This window comes from Cydia pomonella, chromosome 6 (assembly GCF_033807575.1).
Source record: "Cydia pomonella isolate Wapato2018A chromosome 6, ilCydPomo1, whole genome shotgun sequence".
Lineage (NCBI taxonomy): Eukaryota > Metazoa > Arthropoda > Insecta > Lepidoptera > Tortricidae > Cydia > Cydia pomonella.
Genome location: NC_084708.1, coordinates 12731141 through 12751162, shown reverse-complemented (window position 1 = coordinate 12751162; position 20022 = coordinate 12731141). Strand labels below are relative to the sequence as shown.

The window sequence follows — 20022 nt, the reverse complement described above, 5'->3', positions numbered from 1 at the left end:
CATCAAAAAAATTCCTAAAGCGTGTTTTAAATTAATAGCAATAGAAAATTGTTATTTTGTTGTTACTATAATAGGTATTGCCCGCGGTTACGTTCACGTAGAATTCGTTATCGCGTTACATGAATATTATTTATTTATTTAAACTTTATTGCACAAACAAAAAAAACACAAATGGCGGACTTAATGCCAAAAGGCATTCTCTACCAGTCAACCATTGGGTCAAATAGAGACAAAAAAAACACATTCTCATACAGATGACCACCCTTCCTTGTACCATTTTAAAAGCCAGTTGCAGCTTTTCTTTCCCGATTTTTTTCAGATGTTTGGACTTGGTATTTTCCTCGCGATAGTTATTTGTTTTAAGGGGAATGTTGTTGTTAACCGTTAATGCTAATATTGATAAACGATAGTTATATAGAGATACGTTATAAGGTATATGCACCCTCATGTTATTTATTTCTGATAAGAAATAAATGTAAGACAAAATTCACAGTGATACATTTCAAGTAGGTTGCCTTGTAAGATTGCGTACGGATAGTTTTTTTGTTTGTTATTTCATCGTATGATATATCAAATGAAAGCTTATTTGAAAGTTGCCGTATTAAAAAAAGTTGGTCCAGTTAATGGTCGCCTAGATTAACCAATTTTTATATAAAATGTAGGCAACCATGGACTGGACCAACTTGTTAAAAAGGCAACCTAGTACAGTTAGTAATATATTACCTGGGCGACCGAGCTTTGCTCGGTTATAACTATTTATTGTAATATGGTGGTGATAATCTACATAAACTTAAAAAGTAAAATGTGAACTGACAATTATTATTATTTACAATCGATTTTAACCTTACAGCACTTGTCACAGAGTAACACCATCTATTGTCGATTTCTCTTATTACATAGGCCTTTTTTTTTTACTAAATTAAACTTGTGTAAAACAATAAAAATTAAAAAATTATATATAAACTTGAACATATAAAAAAAAAACAAAAGTTAGTCACCGGGCGAGATTCGAACCCGTAACACTCGTTTAGCAGTCCGCGTCTTAACCCGCTGGACCAGACGGACACTGGCCGGCAACACGAAATTAGTGACCATATTCTGCGTCGAAAGAAAAACACATGAAAATTCGAAAACACGCGTTTTCCCAAACATAAGACTAATCTAGATAGATTGTATACCCCCAAAAACCCCTATATACCAAATTTCAGCGAAATCGTTAGAGCCGTTTCCGAGATCACAGAAATATATATATATATATACATACAAGAATTGCTCGTTTAAAGGTATAAGATAAAATAACTTTTCTTTTGATATATCATGTGACGTTTTCGTTTACACACTAAAAGCACAGTGTAAAAAGTAACAGTGGGCCGACGCCTTTGATGTTTGCGTAAATGCCGACACCGCTCAAGGTCTCCGTACCTACCTAGGGTTATCACAGACTTACACAACTGCCCAAAAGAGGATGGAAATGTTTTTAGTTTTCATGTTGTATGATGTATGTGTACTAATTTTACAAATGACGTCCATTTTGGAAATAAAGATGGCGGACGTCACTTTTTTGAAAAAGTCGTCATGGGTGTTGTTTTCTGGGTTTTTAGGGGTGTGGATTTCAAAAATGGCATCTATTTTGAAAATAAATATGGCGGACGCTACTTTTTGAAATGGGTTTCGATGTGTGTAGCCGTGATATCAACCACCTTTAATTCTAAAATGGTCTCTATTTTTGAAATCTGCACCAACAAGAACCGCCAAAATTGACGTCATTTTTGTAATTGGAACCCCGAGGTACCTCGGAGATGACACCCATATCGATTTTTAAGAAAAATTAATGTCCGTCATCTTGGATTTCAAAATAGACGTCATTTTCGTAATCGGAATCCCGAGGAACCTCGGATATGACACCCATATGGACTTTAAAAAAAAAATTATTTCCGCCATCTTGGATTTCAAAATGAACGTCATTTTCGTAATCGGATCCCCGAGGAACCTCGGAGATGACACCCATATCGATTTTTAAGAAAAATTAATGTCCGCCATCTTGGATTTCAAAATGAACGTCATTTTCGTAATCGGAACCCCGAGGAACCTCGGAGATGACACCCATATCGATTTTTAAGAAAAATTAATGTCCGCCATCTTGGATTTCAAAATAGACGTCATTTTCGTAATCGGAATCCCGAGGAACCTCGGATATGACACCCATATCGATTTTTAAGAAAAAATAATGTTCGCCATCTTGGGTTCCATAATGGATGTCATTTTCGTAATCGGCACCCTGAGGACTTTCAAAAATAATGAAAACATCAAATACTACATGATACATATACAAACAGAAGCAAGAAACAATTTCTTGCTTTTTAAAGTCTTAAAATACTCATAATTTCTTAAAATAAGTTATAAAACATGTCCGCCATTTTGAATTTGAAAATTGATATCATAATTATGATATATTTTTGTTTACACTGAGACAAATAATTAGCACATGTCGTATGAAATATTTTAATTGTGTTTTTTTTTATTTTTTTTATACTATGTCGGTGGGAGGCCTTTACTCGCGAAGAGGTCCACTAATCATAGTGCTAGTTAGTAGTTAAATTAAGTTAATAATAATAATAAAAAAATAAGTAAGCTAGAGATATATATTTATTAATCATTGTTATTAGAGTGGAATTAAAGGCTTTTTTATTTTTATTTTTTTATTTTTTATTTATTTTATTTTATGTCGGTGGCAAACAAGCACACGGCCTGCCTGATGGTAAGCAGTATCCGTAGCCTATGTACGCCTGCAACTCCAGAGGAGTTACATGCGCGTTGCCGACCCTAACACCCTCCCACCCCTCGTTGAGCTCTGGCAACCTTACTCACCGGCAGGAACACAACACTATGAGTAGGGTCTAGTGTTATTTGGCTGCGATTTTCTGTAAGGTGGAGGTACTTCCCCAGTTGGGTTCTGCTCTAGAGCTGGAATGACATCCGCTGTGCTGTGCCCTACCACACAGAGCCAGATGACATTTACAATGCCCATACCTCTCTTATAATGCCTGTGCTAAAAATGTGATTGCGAACTACCTGCAATAACTATACAGTACCTGGGCGACCGAGCTTTGCTCGGTTATAACTAACTATTTATTGTAATATGGTGGTGTATAGGTGATAATCTTAACTACATTCTTTTACTAAATTAAACTTGTCTAAAACAATAAAAATTAAAAAATTATATATAAAATTGAACATATAAAAAAAAACAAAAGTTAGTCACCAGGCGAGATTCGAACCCGTAACACTCGTTTAGCAGTCCGCGTCTTAACCCGCTGGACCAGACGGACAGTGGCCGGCAACACGAAATTAGCGACCATATTCTGCGTCGAAAGAAAAACGCATGAAAACTCGAAAACACGCGTTTTCCCAAACATAAGACTAATCTAGATCGATTGTTTACCCCCAAAAACCGCCATATACCAAATTTCAGCAAAATCGTTAGAGCCGTTTCCGAGATCCCGGAAATATATATATACAAGAATTGCTCGTTTAAAGGTATAAGATAATTAGGCATTAAAACACTCGTGTGATCTTTTTAAGAAACTCACTTCGTTCGTTTCCTAAGCCCACACTCGTGTATTTTAATGCCTTTTATTATGTAGCAGTAACATAAACTACTAATATATGTTGAAAGTAAGTACAGGCGGCTAACACAATGGTAGCAAAAGACAAAAGTTTTGAAAATGTAATTTTCATCATCGTCACTTGGCTGTACATTTGAGGGCCTATCGCGAACCACGTTCGACGTGTTACCTCTCTGTCGCACTTGTAAATTCGTACGTAAGTATGACAGGGAGGCAACACGTCGAACGTGGTTCGCGGTAAGCCCTCTGATGCCACCTCCATTAGTCTTTTGTACGCCGGTATAGCCTTCGACTCAATGTATAATCTACACTTTTTATGGAAACGTAGTTCCTCCTTCCCGTAGAAATATTTAACTTTCCCATCACCAAGAAAGATTATTTGCTCGCAGTTATTAGCTGCTCAATTCCTAGTTTTTTCTCTGTTACTAAGTCAGTACAGTACACATATCAAACATTTTTCACTCATTTTGAAGTCATAATAACTTTTATTATATAATTAAATTCATGTAATGTCCGCATCTAATTTATGTGCACGATAAACAAACAAATGAATGATTTGAAAGAAAAGACAAACAGCGCTTTCGAAGCTGAGCGGGGGGCGCGGGCGGGGCGAGGTATCTATCGCTCACTAGGTCGGCTACGATAGGCTCCCGCGCGCCGAGCCGACATGTTGACGGACCAGCGCGGCGTGGTTATGAATTTCGCGCCTTTTTAAGTTGATTTTACTATTACAATGCAAGCTACACACAGATATTTCTTACTTTCCATAAAATGGCTGCATATATTATTTTATATTAATAGACTTATCTCTACGAACTTTAATTCAATATTAGATCTTACAGGACAAAAAACGCATATTAATTGTAAAGCACATATCCTATTCTTCTAATTTTTTGCCTTGCCTATTAACTTAAGAATTTAGATATGATATTGTGGATTTTTCAAACTTTAATTCAATATTGACAAAATAATAAGCTAATTTGAGTTTGACAAAGTAGCACGTTGATTTTTTTTCTAAAAATTTGATAGCATAAAGCCTCATACATATTATAAAAGACGATGCTTAAATTTTGTACTTTAATTCAATATTCAAAATTCATCAATAAAAATACATAAATACCTTATTTATATCTAACGCTCGTTCTAAATTTTCTTCATATATTAAAAATATGCTTAAAAATATGTCCCATACCAGATAAACATCACTTTTCACTCTTTAGAATTATCGAAACTTATAGGGCAAAAATCCGGTCCCACTATTGGTCTACTCTATAAAATTGCATTTGATTTGCGTTACATTGCGGCACTACTTGGCACATCACGCACGAGCTGATTTTTTCAGTTATCGTAAAGTGTGTAGAGCAAAGAATACAATACCGCGGACGTAGATAATAAACCTTCATGTACAATATACTCCATAGACAAATTCCAAATTCCAAATATATATTCACTACAATCATATATTCACTAGGAGGTGTAGAGCAAGTGTAGAGGCGCTTATTTAACCAAAGAGCATATAATCACTACGCGCTTAATCAATGGCTTAAAAATACTTTGACAATTTTATTAATTATTATGCTCTTTGGGTTAGACGTATAATTACTATAATTGGATCAAGGAAAATAAATAAATATCAATTTTTCAACTTCGTTACTACTTATTTACCAGTGCAATGTTTATTTGAATTGTTCTCTAAGTGTATGTTTTGAGATTGGACATGGAAAAGAGATCGTTATTCGGCAATTCATAAAAAATGTAATTCGGCGCTAATAATATTTACACTCCTTCAGAAAGGTACTTAGTTTTATTTTGATACATTTGCCCCATCTAAAAATTATAGATAAATAAAAACATAGACCCATATAATAAAAATCTGTTTTACAATTTATAAACTTAAAGTTTTTGATCTTCAGTACTCCATTTTATGTATTTACTCATTCATTTCCTGTGTTTGAGTGGAAAGTGAAAACAATACTAGCAACATCAGCATTACCTTCTGTATGTTTTCTTGAAGAAAAGTAAGTTGTGTTGTTTTTTATTTTTAAGATTATGCAAGCATTAGGATGGATAATACTTTTATTAAATTTATTACCTTAAAAGCACAAAATCACACTATAAGTACAATGTTTTTGTTGCAGGCATTACAATAGGCAACAATAAGGTCTCATACAAATTTGAGGATGATCTTATCAGTATGCCTTGTAAGTAGAATATTATTAGAAACTTAATTTCATCTCTATTGCCTCATGACTGATAAAATGCAGGCAAAGAAGCGATATATGACACTTGTTATATCATGTGCATTTTTAGTATATTTCTACTTCAGCAGTCAACATATAAAATCAGATGCAGCTCAAAGCAGTTATTTGGATCAGCTGCCCTCATATGCTACATTAGATGAACTGTCAGAAATGCCTCCAAGAGAACAGAGAAGACCACATTCTGCACCAAGGCCTTGCCGCATGGAAACCTGTTTTGATTTTACAAAGTGTGGAACTGATCCTAAAATTTATGTCTACCCTACTGATGGGCCTGCTAGTGCATCATATCGAAAAGTATTATCAGTTATAAGAGAATCTCAGTATGCAACAAGGGATCCAAATGAAGCATGTCTTTTTTTGCCAGCTGTGGATACACTGGATGCTGACCCACTGTCTCCTGAACATGCTCCTGATGTGGCAGCACGCCTGTCAAGGCTTCCATATTGGAATAATGGCCGTAACCACTTGATATTTAACTTATATGCTGGTACTTGGCCTGATTATTCAGAAAGTGCTTTGGGCTTTGAGCCTGGTGAAGCCATATTGGCACGTGCTAGTGCATCTGAGTCAATTTTTCGTGAGGGATTTGATATTTCTCTTCCATTATTCCACAAGGAACATCCTGAACATGGTGGATCACCTGCTGCAGCCACAGCCAATCCCTTCCCAGCACCAAGACGGCATTTACTGGCATTTAAGGGTAAACGTTATGTGCATGGAATAGGCAGTGAAACAAGAAATTCCTTGTGGCATCTACATGATGGTAATAACATGGTTTTGGTTACAACTTGCCGACATGGGAAGTCATGGAAACACTTAAGGGATGAACGGTGTGATGAAGATAATAGAGAATATGATAAGTAAGTTTACTTACTTTTGTATCTATAGTTAGAATTTTCTAGGGTGACTGCTACTGCTACTGCTAATGAGCCCATGATAAGTGAACAGGAACAAGCCCCTTTAAAAAGCAATCTTACTATCCTATTCTTCTGGTTCACATTTTGTTATCTCCAAAAAAAAAAAATTACTTGGATGCGGGTGGTTAATCATTGTACATCACCCAAACATGGAATTTCCAAAAGAGCTGTTAAATTTGAACCTTAATACTATAAGGATAGTTGCAGTTTAAGAGACATTGTTAGGAATAGGCAGTGAAACAAGAAATTCCTTGTGGCATCTACATGATGGTAATAACATGGTTTTGGTTACAACTTGCCGACATGGGAAGTCATGGAAACACTTAAGGGATGAACGGTGTGATGAAGATAATAGAGAATATGATAAGTAAGTTTACTTACTTTTGTATCTATAGTTAGAATTTTCTAGGGTGACTGCTACTGCTACTGCTAATGAGCCCATGATAAGTGAACAGGAACAAGCCCCTTTAAAAAGCAATCTTACTATCCTATTCTTCTGGTTCACATTTTGTTATCTCCAAAAAAAAAAATTACTTGGATGCGGGTGGTTAATCATTGTACATCACCCAAACATGGAATTTCCAAAAGAGCTGTTAAATTTGAACCTTAATACTATAAGGATAGTTGCAGTTTAAGAGACATTGTTGCTTTAGACTTCTGTTGAAGACGGGAGCTGGAGCTGATTACTCATGCATAAACGAAACAAATGCTTTTGAGGCTTTGAAGGATGAAGAGAAAGCTAAAACTATTACCTAATATTTACAATACTAGTATGTTGGAGGGTAGATTTTGTTTTCTGCCAACAAACTGCTCTGCAGTTTGGCAGATAAGTGAGTACTACTGTATTCTTATTTGCATTAAATAAATTAAAAAGGTTTAAGCCTAAAAAATCTACTCAGAAAATTTCAACTATATTACTTACTAGCTGTAGCTCCCGACTTCATATGCGTGGATTTGTATATCAGTGGTTATATACATGAGCATAGAACATTATGCAGCAAAAGGTAGCAGTAGGGATGGTTAATCACTTGTTAATAATTATACAATGCATGAGATTTGTCTGACACAACACAACCTATGAAGTTTCAAGCCCCTAAGGGAAAAAAATTGTTCTCAATATAATTCCTCTCAATCCCTTAAGAAGATTTTCAAGTCCACTATTCCAATCGAATGCAAACTTTAAACTCTTTTTTTCACCAATTTAGGGGATTAATACAAAATTTAAACTAACGCCATTTTAACTCCCTTGGGGAATTAATTTCTAAAAACGCTAAGATCACTTTTCTTGTTTCCTATTATTGTCTATTTACGACATTTCAAGATCACTATTTACAAAAAAATTCATTCCCGGTGCAAACTTTCAACCCTTATTTCACTAACTTAGGGAATGAATTTTCAAAAAAGGTGATATGTATCAGTTTTCGTCTATTTGAATATAGAGGTAATGCCCGTTTACCAAGTTTCAAGTTCCTAGATTAAAAGAAAAGTTGTACCGCATATAAACTTCTATCTCCTTTTTAACCCCCTTAGGGGTTCAATTATCAAGAACGTTAAAATAACTTTTTTTAATCTTACATTATGTTTTTCTACAAAGTTTTAAAGCATTTGTAATGGAGCCTTTTAGGAGAAGTTTTAAAAACGCAATTTTTTTTTGTGTTATTCTAATAATATGCACATACGAGTAGGTATACAAAGTTTCAAGTCCCGCACTCTAAAAAATTTTTTGACCTCCATACAATCTTTCAACCCCTTTTTCACCACCTTAGAGGATGACTTTTCAAAAACGCTGAAATTAGTTTTCTTCTGTTTAAATAAAATACCTTTTTACAAAGTGTAAAAAGGTATTTTACATTCATTAGGCCTCTTTAAAAGAGCAGAAAAGAATATTTCTAAAATAACGGTTAAAAGTTGCAGCAACCTGATAATAGGTACCTGTGATTTAAGTATTTTCATAAGTATTTTCTCAGTTTTCTACATATATATATATATATATATATTTTATATACATTTACGCTTTTGTTATGTACGCTATAAGTTTACACTATTATTATTTTTTCAATTGTACATCGAATAATTTAAAATTAGGAAACTATAGGTCTATAACGAAATCAATCCATTGCTATTAGCTAAGTTGCTCATATGTTTATTTTAAGACTGTTTGTTTCTCAATAAATTAAAAATTAAAAAAAAAAGTGTCAAGTTCCTAGCTTAAAATAAAACTTGAACCACATACAAACTTTCATCCCCTTTTTAACCCCCTTAGGGGTTGAATTTCTCAAGATCGCTTCTTAGCTCTTGTACACTTTATAAATGGAAACTAGTATGTAAATTTCAATTTTCTAGCATTTGTAGTTTCGACTCTGCGTTGATTAGTCAATCAGTCAGGACACGTGCATTTATATATATAGATTATTTCGCTAGTATGGGGCGTGCGCGCTAAACCCAAACCCAACACCAGCCTAAGCATGATTGCGGACAGGATTGACTGGACTGTCCGTACATGTTGTGTACTTCACATCTTCACAAGCCCAGTAACGGTGAACTATTGTAATTTTAATAGTTTAGATATTTATTGTTACTAACATAGTTTGCAAAACTAAATATATAGATTAGTTATTAGGTATTACCAGTTTGTCATCCCAATGAATTCATGAACTCTGAACTTTCAGATTTGATTATGAGCAACTGTTAGCAAATTCCACATTCTGCCTGGTAGCTCGCGGGAGACGTCTAGGCTCGTATCGCTTCCTGGAGTCTCTGGCGGCGGGCTGCGTGCCGGTGCTGCTGAGCAACGGCTGGCGGTTACCGTTCGACGAGCGCATCGACTGGCGCCGCGCCGTCATCTGGGCCGACGAGCGCCTACTTCTGCAGGTAATATAAAGTGGAAACATTCACTGAGACCCTGGATGACAAGATTGCATTGCAAATCCTAGGTTTTTGATGAATTGATAGCTAGAAAAACAAAAGTAGGAGGAACTCCACTCAAAATATTAACAACCGCCTAAGAGGTAATCAGTATAAGCTGGTATCTCGCAGGTCCTACAATAATGGTGAAAGCGTGGAACAAATTCCCAGAGTATATAGTATGGGCTCAGTGTCGAATTAAGGCCTGTACCGAAAAAAAACTAAATTTCAAGTCGCTGTAATTTTGTTTCTAAGCAAGATGACTACGGCTTTCTTACCGCGATAAAAAGTCTTATAATTATGTTATATATTCCAATATAAATAATTCTGGTTTTACGCTGTTCGATTTTATACCGGCTTTAGAAGAGATCACTGAAAATTGGTCTTTTCCAAATAGCAAGAAAATTTGCAACATCCCACATGCCTGATTTCGAAACACTTAAAATTACCTCGAAGTTTCGTGCATTTCATAATAAATAACTAATTTAGTATGTTGTCTCTTGAATAGAGGCTTCGAAGCGGTAGATCTCCAGGAACAAGTGACCCTGGGTCCATCACAAAGATTGCTAACAGAATTTGCGAAAACGAAGCATACCTGTCATAATTATCGTAAAAACTGGGGTAGATATGCGGCTAAAGTGCAACGAACTACGATGAAAGTCAGTTCAGTTCTTCGTACGAAGGTTAGAATAGCCAAAGTTACAGAAAATGTGTGTTACTTAATTCTAGGCCAAGTCGAAAATCATACAATTTCCTTTGTACAAAAATCGCATTTGGCAGTTGACATAGAATAGACTAAGAGCTCCAAACGTCCTGTAGTGCCGTTCTCTCAACTATTATTGGGCTCAAATCCAAAGTGTATTAAAAGAGAAGAATGAAACAGCTAAAAAACATTAACAATTCTAGTAGATGATGGGCTGATGCAGGCAAATATGAAAAACGGGTCCGTAAAAGGCTGCCACTGAATGCGCTAGGAAGAAGCTGCCTATCTTCCTACAGAAAAATTATAAATAAAAAAACTGACAATTATCTAAATTAAAAGTCGCTTTTTATTGTAGTTATTCTAAAACCCTTAGATTGTTCTCAATCGCAACAGTTTTTTTCATTTGTAGTTGACAGTTTTTTTTCGGTACAACCCTTAATTTAAGACTCCGTCTCCTGCAAAATACCGTAAAACTGAGTTACTCCAGTTGGTAGAACTGAGTTACCCATTTTTAGGGTTCCGTAGTCAACTAGGAACCCTAATAGTTTCGCCATGTCCGTCTGTCTGTCTGTCTGTCTGTCTGTCTGTCCGAGGCTTTGCTCCGTGGTCGTTAGTGTTAGAAAGCTGAAATTTGGCATAGATATATAAATCAATAAAACCGACAAAGTCGTACAATAAAATCTAAAAAAATAATTTATTTTAGGGTACCTCCCCTACACGTAAAGTGGGGGTGAAATTTTTTTTTCGCTTCAACCCTAGAGTGTGGGTGATCGTTGGAAAGGTCTTTCAAAACTAATAGGGGTTTTCAAGAAACATTTTTTGATAAAGTGAATATATTCGGAGATAATCGCTCCGAAAGAAAAAAAAATTGTGTCTCCCCCCCTCTAACTTTTGAACCATAGGTCCAAAAAATGTGAAAAAAATCGTGAAAGTAGAGCTTAAGAAAGACATTAAATGAAAACTATAGCGGACATGATCAGTTTAGCTGTTTTTGAGTTATCGCAAAAAGTTTTCCCTTCATAGTAAAAAGACTTACTTTAATTAGGTACTGATTATGCAAATTTGCCTATTTGTTTAACTCGGGTGAAAGGTACCGTTTCATCCCTTGGTTAACAATTTACTATACTTTAATCCCAGCGAACGAAAAAAACATAGAAGACTAAAGTCAAACAAAATATCAGCGTAAAAGTGGCCCCACTATTAAAACACGCAATAATAATAACGGACCAATTGCAACTCGTCAAAGTTCAGGTCTTGTTTTCTTCGACGAAACTTCATTTGACCATGATTAGCCAATTTAAACCACCCGAACTACGATTGGTCTATTATAAAATGAGGCGCTGTGATTGGCTGTAGCGCAGCTCTAGGTAGACGGTTTCATGCAATATATGTAGACTAGTTTTAAATGCAATATTTTTGTATGATAATTTATTATAATTTATTTTAAAGGCTTATTATTTGTTCGTTTATTGCACGTGTTTAAAGGCAATTAAGCCTTCGAACCAATTAATACATTGTGTCGTTCATCTTATAGGGCACCTGCGACGTTTAGTTAGGTGGCACAGAAATATGTCATATGTAAATTAATGTAAATTGGAATTTTGGATTTTACTCTGATCAAGATGAAAACCGATATCTGAGGATCCGAGAGGCCTTTTATTTACGAATTTGAGATCAAAATAATAAAAAAATTTGACCTCGTATTCATTGTAAAGGTCCTCTAGGATCCTCGGATATCGATTTTCATCTTAATAAGAGCAAACATGCAGAAATTCGTATTGAACATAGAAACAGACAGTTTGTATGGGAATAGTACATTACTATAGAGGACGGGAAACGAAGGGTTGCAGGCCAAGTAGATATAGACGGCCGAGCGTCGCGAGGTCGGATAGGGATATGCGGCCGGCAACCCCCCCCCCCCCCCCCCCCCGTTTCTCGCCGAGATTTGTATAGTGCTTTTCTCAAACTTGCAATGAAATAATTAAAAAAAAATAGGATGACGATGATGATTGTTATTATTACTTTCGGGTCATTTCAAGGGGAACCAAAATTTGATTATTTTTACGCTACGACGCACGGTTTAGGAGATACAGCCCTATAAAGATTTCTGCATGACTGAAAAAAAAAACTTTATGGGGCTGTATCTCCTAAACCGTACGTCGTGGCGCAAAAATAATGAAATTTTTGTTCCCCTTTGAACCCCCGAAACAATACTTAACAAACACAAAAAAGAAAAAAAAACACAAAAAAGAAAAAAAAACACAAAAAAGACAAAAAAAGAACAAAAAATTTAATGGCAGAATTTTGCTTATAGGTTTTTTTTTGTTGAATGCCATAATTTGACGTTTAAAAACAAAAGAAGTTTGCCTTACAGGCCTAGGTGTATAAGGCTGTATGAAATTCCTTTACATATCATCTTCACTCATCGCACCTGATATGTAGTATTTCCGGACCTAATTTGAAGTAAGTCATGTCAACATTTCATTAAAAGTTTGAGAAAAATAGCATTATTGTTTTTACTATTTTCCTCGTATTCTTTCCATAATTTTTCACCGTTCAAACCTTCCCTGGACCTAGAAATATTCCAATACCAAAATTAGCCAAATCGGTCCAGCCGTCCGCGAACTTAACGAAAAGTTATAAATAGCAGCCAGATACCGGGACTTAGTAAGAAAGTACACATAAAAAGCCTCCACCTACAACGGCGACTCGTATTTACTATCATAAATTTAAATTATTAAAATAACAACCTGAACAAATTAAAAATGAAAGTTTCTTAATATCAATGGTTGTTTAAAATGCATAACATCATCCCCATATAAAGCCGGTTGTGATCAAGAGAAATCAAATTAATATGATCCTAGCTAAACTATACGTGAAAAGTAATCCCATATTTTTTCCAGTGTTTGTTGGAACGATTAGCACATCATTTATCCGCACAATAAGGCATAATTCTTTCGTTAAAGATATAATTTGAATACGTCTTACTATGACTGTCACAACGGGCCGCCATTTGCGAACTAAATAGCTCCGCGGCACAAAATTGACGCCCCGCCCGCTTCGGCACAATGTGTGTGGGGTCATTTTTCAGAGCTAGTTCGACATCTATGTTTATTATCAATCGCTGTTTAATCCAGTTTAGTTTATTGTGACGGAAGAGTAACTACGGAACCCTACACTGAGCGTGGCCCGACATGCTCTTGGCCGGTTTTTATTTATATTAAATATGGCACTTTCTGAGCTGAGCTGAGGAAAAAAATATATAACAATCTAGAAAATATGAGAAATGATATGGTTTGTCTGAAAATCTATTTTAATTTAAATAAGTGGAGAAAAAAAATCTTCATACGTATACGTATACTTCTGCCCACTCGATCTTTTGCAGCCAGTGGAGCGGTGAGGGGTATGAGTCTCTCTCGCCCAAACGCGCGAGGCCGTTGGCGTCGGGTGCAGCCTTAAGAGAATAGGAGAGTTGAGGCCCTTCTCAGATTTCCGAATTTTAGGTGAAAATATCCGTCGCCGAGCGGCTCCTAAAAATAGTGCGATAAGGACTGCAGTTTCGGTGAAACATCGTGCGTAATCTCAAACATTAAGGTTTCGTACTCGACTGTTCCCTGCTCCAAAACATAACCAATCACGGAGTTTTGAAATCTTAAATGGTACCTAATAAAATTATCTATGTCGGACTCCTTTGCTTTTTGGGCTAATGTATATCAGTTTTGTATAACATACTTATCTTCGCGGCCTAGTCAATTAGGCCGTTTTTGCGATGTTTCAAGTGCTCTAGCGCTGAAAAAACTAAAATATCAAAAAAAAGCAAAACAGTCCGATACAGATAAAAACTGTGACATATCATGAATTTTGACAACCCTAAATAGCCGAAAGGGATGGTTCCGTACAATAGAAAGGGACAACATGATTCGGGCCTGAATCACTGTCAAACTTCGGCTTTGTAGGAAGTTTCCTTTCTGTACGGTAGTACTATTATTTATTCTGTGCTTACATTTAGTAGCAAATGTATAAACTCGTACCAAACACTACTCAATATGTAAACAGGCCCTAAGACAAGTGTACACGCTCGTAAGGGCCTTATCGGATAATAATAAATTATTGAGTATTTCTGAAATGTAGTTAATTAGAATACAGGGGTGTTTGAGCAAGTTACTTAATTTAAGCTCAGGGATGCACCCTTGACATTAACGAGAACTCAATAAGGCTTGTGTTGTAGATCCTTAGACAACAACATATATATCTGGGAAACCGAGCTTTGCTCGGAAAACACATAAAAACTCAGAAATGCGCGTTTTCCCGGAGATAAGACCTAGCTAGATCGATTTTTTGCCCCCGAAAACCTCCATATAGAAAATTTCATCGAAATCGGTAAAGCCGTTTCCGAGATCCCCGAAATATAAATATATATATATTTAGTATATGGAAAACCAACAGCGCTATATATATATATCTAGAACTTCCAATAGAATTACAGAGCCAATTGCAGGGTCTCTAGCTTCCAGAAATAAAATAAGTTATAAAAAGTTTTTGCCCATCTTAATTTACACATACAACTTCCTACAGCATAAGAACAGATCTATATATATACTCGTATGATTCATTTTTACAAAAATAAATTAAAAAAACTCGGCCAAGAGCATGTCGGGCCATGCTCAGTGTAGGGTTCCGTAGTTACTCTTCTGTCACAATAAGCTAAACTGGAGCTTAAAGTATAGTAAATTGTTAAACAAGGGATGAAACGCGAGTTAAACAAATACGAGTAGGCAAATTTGCATAATCAGTACCTAATTAAAGTCTTTTTACTATGAAGGGGAAACTTTTTGCGATAACTCAAAAACAGCTAAACTGATCATGTCCGCTATAGTTTTCATTTAAAGTCTTTCTTAAGCTTTACTTCCACGATTTTTTTCATATTTTTTTGACCTATGGTTCAAAAGTTAGAGGGGGGGGGGACACATTTTTTTTTCTTTCGGAGCGATTATCTCGGAATATATTCACTTTATCAAAAAATGTTTGTTGAAGACCTCTATTAGTTTTGAAAGCCCTTTCCAACGATACCCCACACTGTAGGGTTGAAGCAAAAAAAAAAAATTCATCCCCACTTTACGTGTAGGGGAGGTACCCTCAAAAAAATTAAATTTTTAGATTTTATTGTACGACTTTGTCGGCTTGCTTGATTTATATATCCATGCCGAATTTCAGCTTTCTAGCACTAACGATCACGGAGCAAAGCCTCGGACAGACAGACAGACATGGCGAAACTATAAGGGTTCCTAGTTGACTACGGAACCCTAAAAAGAAAAAAGTAGTTAAATCCTGTACATATTCAATAATGCACCGAGCCCTGTCCTGCGCCAGAATTATTGTCACGCATGAAGTGTCTAATTAATTTTTTTTTTATTACTGCTATGCTATCTTTATATATGTCGATATCACAATTTATAGAAACTTTATTTAAACTCATGCCTGCCCTGCATATGAAACTGTTTTTCCTATACCTAGTAGTAGCTTGGTAATTACTAATGGGACGAAAATGCTTTAGCCTCCTTGACGGAATATTAAAAGAGATCTTATTAAGCAAATTTGGACAACCTACATTACCTTTAATAATATTGACTAAGTACACTATGTCTGCAATTTCACGGCGCTTAACAAGTGGGATCAAATGATGTTTCTTGCACAGCTTGAGATAGTCGATAGAACTATAGTTGACTCGTATTTTATAACAAAGAAATTTTATAAATTTTGACTGTAATCTCTCAACCCTATCAACATAAATTTGATACTGAGGATTCCATATTTGAGATGCGTATTCTAGTTTGCTTCTCATGTTAACGCAATACAAGATTTTCAGAGTTTTAAGACGGGTAAAACAAACTGAACTACGCATTACAAAACCAAGTGACCTGGAAGCTTTACCTACTATATTAACAATGTGCTCACTAAAAATAAGTTTGGAGTCATGAATAATATCTAAATCGCTCATGCTTCCTACTCGCTGAAGAACGTTACTTTTTAGTGAATATGGGGTACAAATGTTATTTAATTTACGAGAGAAGGTTACTGTAAAACATTTAGTGGGGTTCAAATCTAATTTGTATATAATACAATAGGTATCCAGCCTTCTTAGATCAGATTGTAGTGCACATGCATCAGCCGGTGAGCTAATTTTAGCAAAAATTTTCATGTCGTTAGCAAAGCTGAGTAACTTAGAGAACTGGAAGCAGCTACTTATGTGGTTAACAAAGATGTTAAATAGAAGTGGGCCCAATAAAGACCCTTGGGGGACTCCACTTGGTATAGATACCCAGCTCGACATATAATTATTAATCACCACCGACTGGCACCGATTTTTTATGTACGACTTAAACCATCTTAAGAGATCCCCTCTAATACCAATCAAGTAAAGGTTAGATAATAGAATATCATGGTCAATACGATCGAAAGCTTTACTGTAATCTGTATAGATAACATCCACCTGATGACCATTGTCCATCGACTCAGAGTGAACCTACGTTGTATGAAACCATGTTGAGTGTTATCTATACAATTTCTTAATGCTGACGAAATCTGCATGTGTACTATTCTTTCTAATACCTTGGCCAAAATACATAATTTAGAAATCAGTCTATAATTCGAAACATCTGTTTTTGAACCTTTTTTGAAAACTGGAGTTATGAAAGCCGATTTCCAGATCGCGGGAAAGGTACATTCCGCGAATGACCGATGGAACAGTAGTGAAATGGGTTTGGTTAATGCTTTGGTGCAGTTTATGTAAAACAAGGCTGGCACCTGATCAGGGCCAGCTGATTTATTAGGATCAAGGCTTAGCAGCAGTTGGGTAACCAAGTCACCATCAACAGAGATACTGGCTATATCACTAGCCGAGTCGGTATATTTATTAACGTTGCTACAACCATGCGGATCTCTTGCTTCGCTTTAAAATAATCAGAAAACGCATTGCAAATATCAATCCCTGAATTCATAGTAACACCACCATAACGCATACAACTTGGTATTCCAAAGAACGAGATTTTATAAAAGACCAAAATAGCTTTGGATTTTTACTCATATTATTTTCAATCGTTTCAATATAATTTAAGAAACATCGTTTTTCCATACGCCTAACTCTTTCCCTCTGACACTCAAAGGATAGCAAATCACACTTGTTACCATATAACTTAAATCTACGATGATACTTATGTTTTTCTTTGATGGCTTTTTTTAGCGAGGATGAATACTAAACTGGGTACGAGCTTTTGGAAATCAACTTATGAGGGACATACCTTTCTCTTAACTCTTTAAATTTAGAATAAAAATAATCAATACACTGGTCAAAAGTACGGCTAGAGAACCTAGACCTCCCAGTCTGTCTCTAAAAGGTCTAGATTAATTAAATCATAATTGGGTTTGTTATAAAAGTATTTCATGACAGGTGCGGATTTTAGAGATGTACAAGAAACGAATGTTAAATAAATGCTTAATGCCTTGTGATAAGGGTCTATGGGTACAAGCGAGTTCTGGCACTCACACACAGTCACTACGTCATTACATAACACAAGATCCAATATCTTACCATATATGTTAGACACTCCGTTATACTGGTACAAATCAAGATAATTTAGCTCATCGATCAAATTGCACTCATCTATGGAAGTATAATTAGATGGCAACAAATGTCGGTTACTTGACGTCCACACAGTGCTACTTAGATTAAAATCACCTATAATTAGGAATTTATCTTCAGGATTATTAGTTATTACTTCCCCAAGTTTATCAAGAAAGTTAGAAAGCTGACTAGAAAAAGAATAGCCCTGCCCTTGTTTGCATAAGTAAACAACACATAAATGTAGCTTAATCGTTCCATTATTAACTAATAAAGTGAGCCATAAGTCCTCCGCCGAAGAATGGTAGGTAGGCTGAGGATTGACGGCTAATTCTTTCCGCGTAGCAATGATTTTATTTATTTATATTAAATTCTACTCAACACTGAAAATTTTAAACTAATTTTACACTCACGTGTTTTAGAGAGCCTAGGTCTCCTTTCTCAAGCACTGCTAGTTCCAGCAGCGTTCACGACGTTAAATGTTAGTATGTCTCACGACATGTCCGTCGCGACAGTTTAGTTTTCGACTGATAACTTTGTTCAGATGACACTGGTTAGGATACAGGCATTATCAGTTATTGCAACTGCTTGCATGCTTTACAAATAACAAATAAAATTGTATTTTACACCAACCAATACTTTTGTGTATTTCTGCTGGTAGGTGCCGGAACTGGTGCGGACGGTGTCGCCCGAGCGCATCCTCGCACTGCGACAGCAAACTCAATTATTATGGGAGCAATATTTTTCTTCTATAGAAAAAATTGTCTTCACAACCATAGAAGTAAGTATTTCCTAATGGGTATTTTCTCTTCTTTTATTATTTAGTATTTTTTATTTGCATGTTTGCTGCAAGGCTGTTTGTTTTCTAAATAAATAAAAAAAAAACATGTACATTAGATTTCACATGGTATTTGCAAAGTAAGAGGTGCTGATACCCTGGTAGGGCATGGCCATTGACATACGTGTCTATGGACGGGCCTTACGGACTGCATGATTAGCTCGAATTCGTGAGTGACACCACTGTACTAGCACCATTCTTACTGCCCGTAAGGCCCGTCCTTATATATACATATGTCAATGGGCATAGCAAATATTTTAGATCATCGGCGTATGCTAATGTATCTAAAATAAAACATTGACAAAATATAAGAAACAAAAGAGGGCCTAGATTGGATCCCTGTGGTACACTAGAACTAGCCAAGAATGGAAGAAACTAATAGCTGCGGACGTTAACGAGTTGTGAGCGATTTTGGAGGTAACATTTTAGCCATCTAATAAGTGATCCGTGCGATCCAATGTGTTCGGCTTTAGTGTAAAGAATTTTGTGATCTACATTATCAAATACTTTGCAAAATCTGTGTTAAATAGAGTTTATTTGGGTACGGATATTAAATGCAAAGCTAAGATATTCCGTGTAGCTTATAAGATTAGTGTTAGTTGATCGAGTTTGCATAAAACCATGTTTCTTGGAACTGGCTATAAGTTTAAAGTGTGCAGAAAAACATATTTTTAAACTATACTTTCAAAATATTTCTGATAAGCATTGTCTATGTCGATGTTTTTTTACTTAACTCTAATTTCTGATTCTTAATAATTATTTATGACATTTTTTTTTTTTTTTTTTTTTTTTTTTTTTTTTTTTTTTTTTTTTTTTTTTTTTTTTTTTTTTTTTAACTTATAAATTCAATCAATACGTCGTATTTAATTTGGTAAATATACTAAAAACTAAACTACAAAACTTAAAAACCTAGATCTAAAAATAAATAAAACTAGACTTAAAATAAAATAAAACTATCCCCCTGCGGCATATTGTTATTGATACCTGGAAATTTATGGGATACGGGGTAGAAGTTAGTGTAAAGTAGACTGAAGAAAAAAAAATGGCAAATAAGTTGAATATAATAAGTAATATATTTGAATTTATCTGTAGTATGGAATTTGTTTATAGATGTTTAAATAGATTAGATTAGATTCATATATTTCTTATTGGAAA

General features: G+C 35.4%; 1 protein-coding gene across 1 annotated transcript in view; it reads left to right on the top strand.

Moving 5' to 3' along the window:
- Nucleotides 1–5185: 5185 nt before the first annotated feature.
- The window catches only part of LOC133518995 (exostosin-1), a 39264-nt gene continuing 24427 nt past the window's right edge, over nt 5186–20022 (top strand). Inside the window, exons 1-4 of the mRNA XM_061852833.1 lie at nt 5186–5381; nt 5765–6747; nt 9474–9675; nt 18691–18810. Coding sequence (XP_061708817.1) covers nt 5873–6747; nt 9474–9675; nt 18691–18810 — 1197 coding nt within the window. The 5' untranslated portion in view covers nt 5186–5381; nt 5765–5872. The remainder of the gene's footprint in view (nt 5382–5764; nt 6748–9473; nt 9676–18690; nt 18811–20022) is intronic.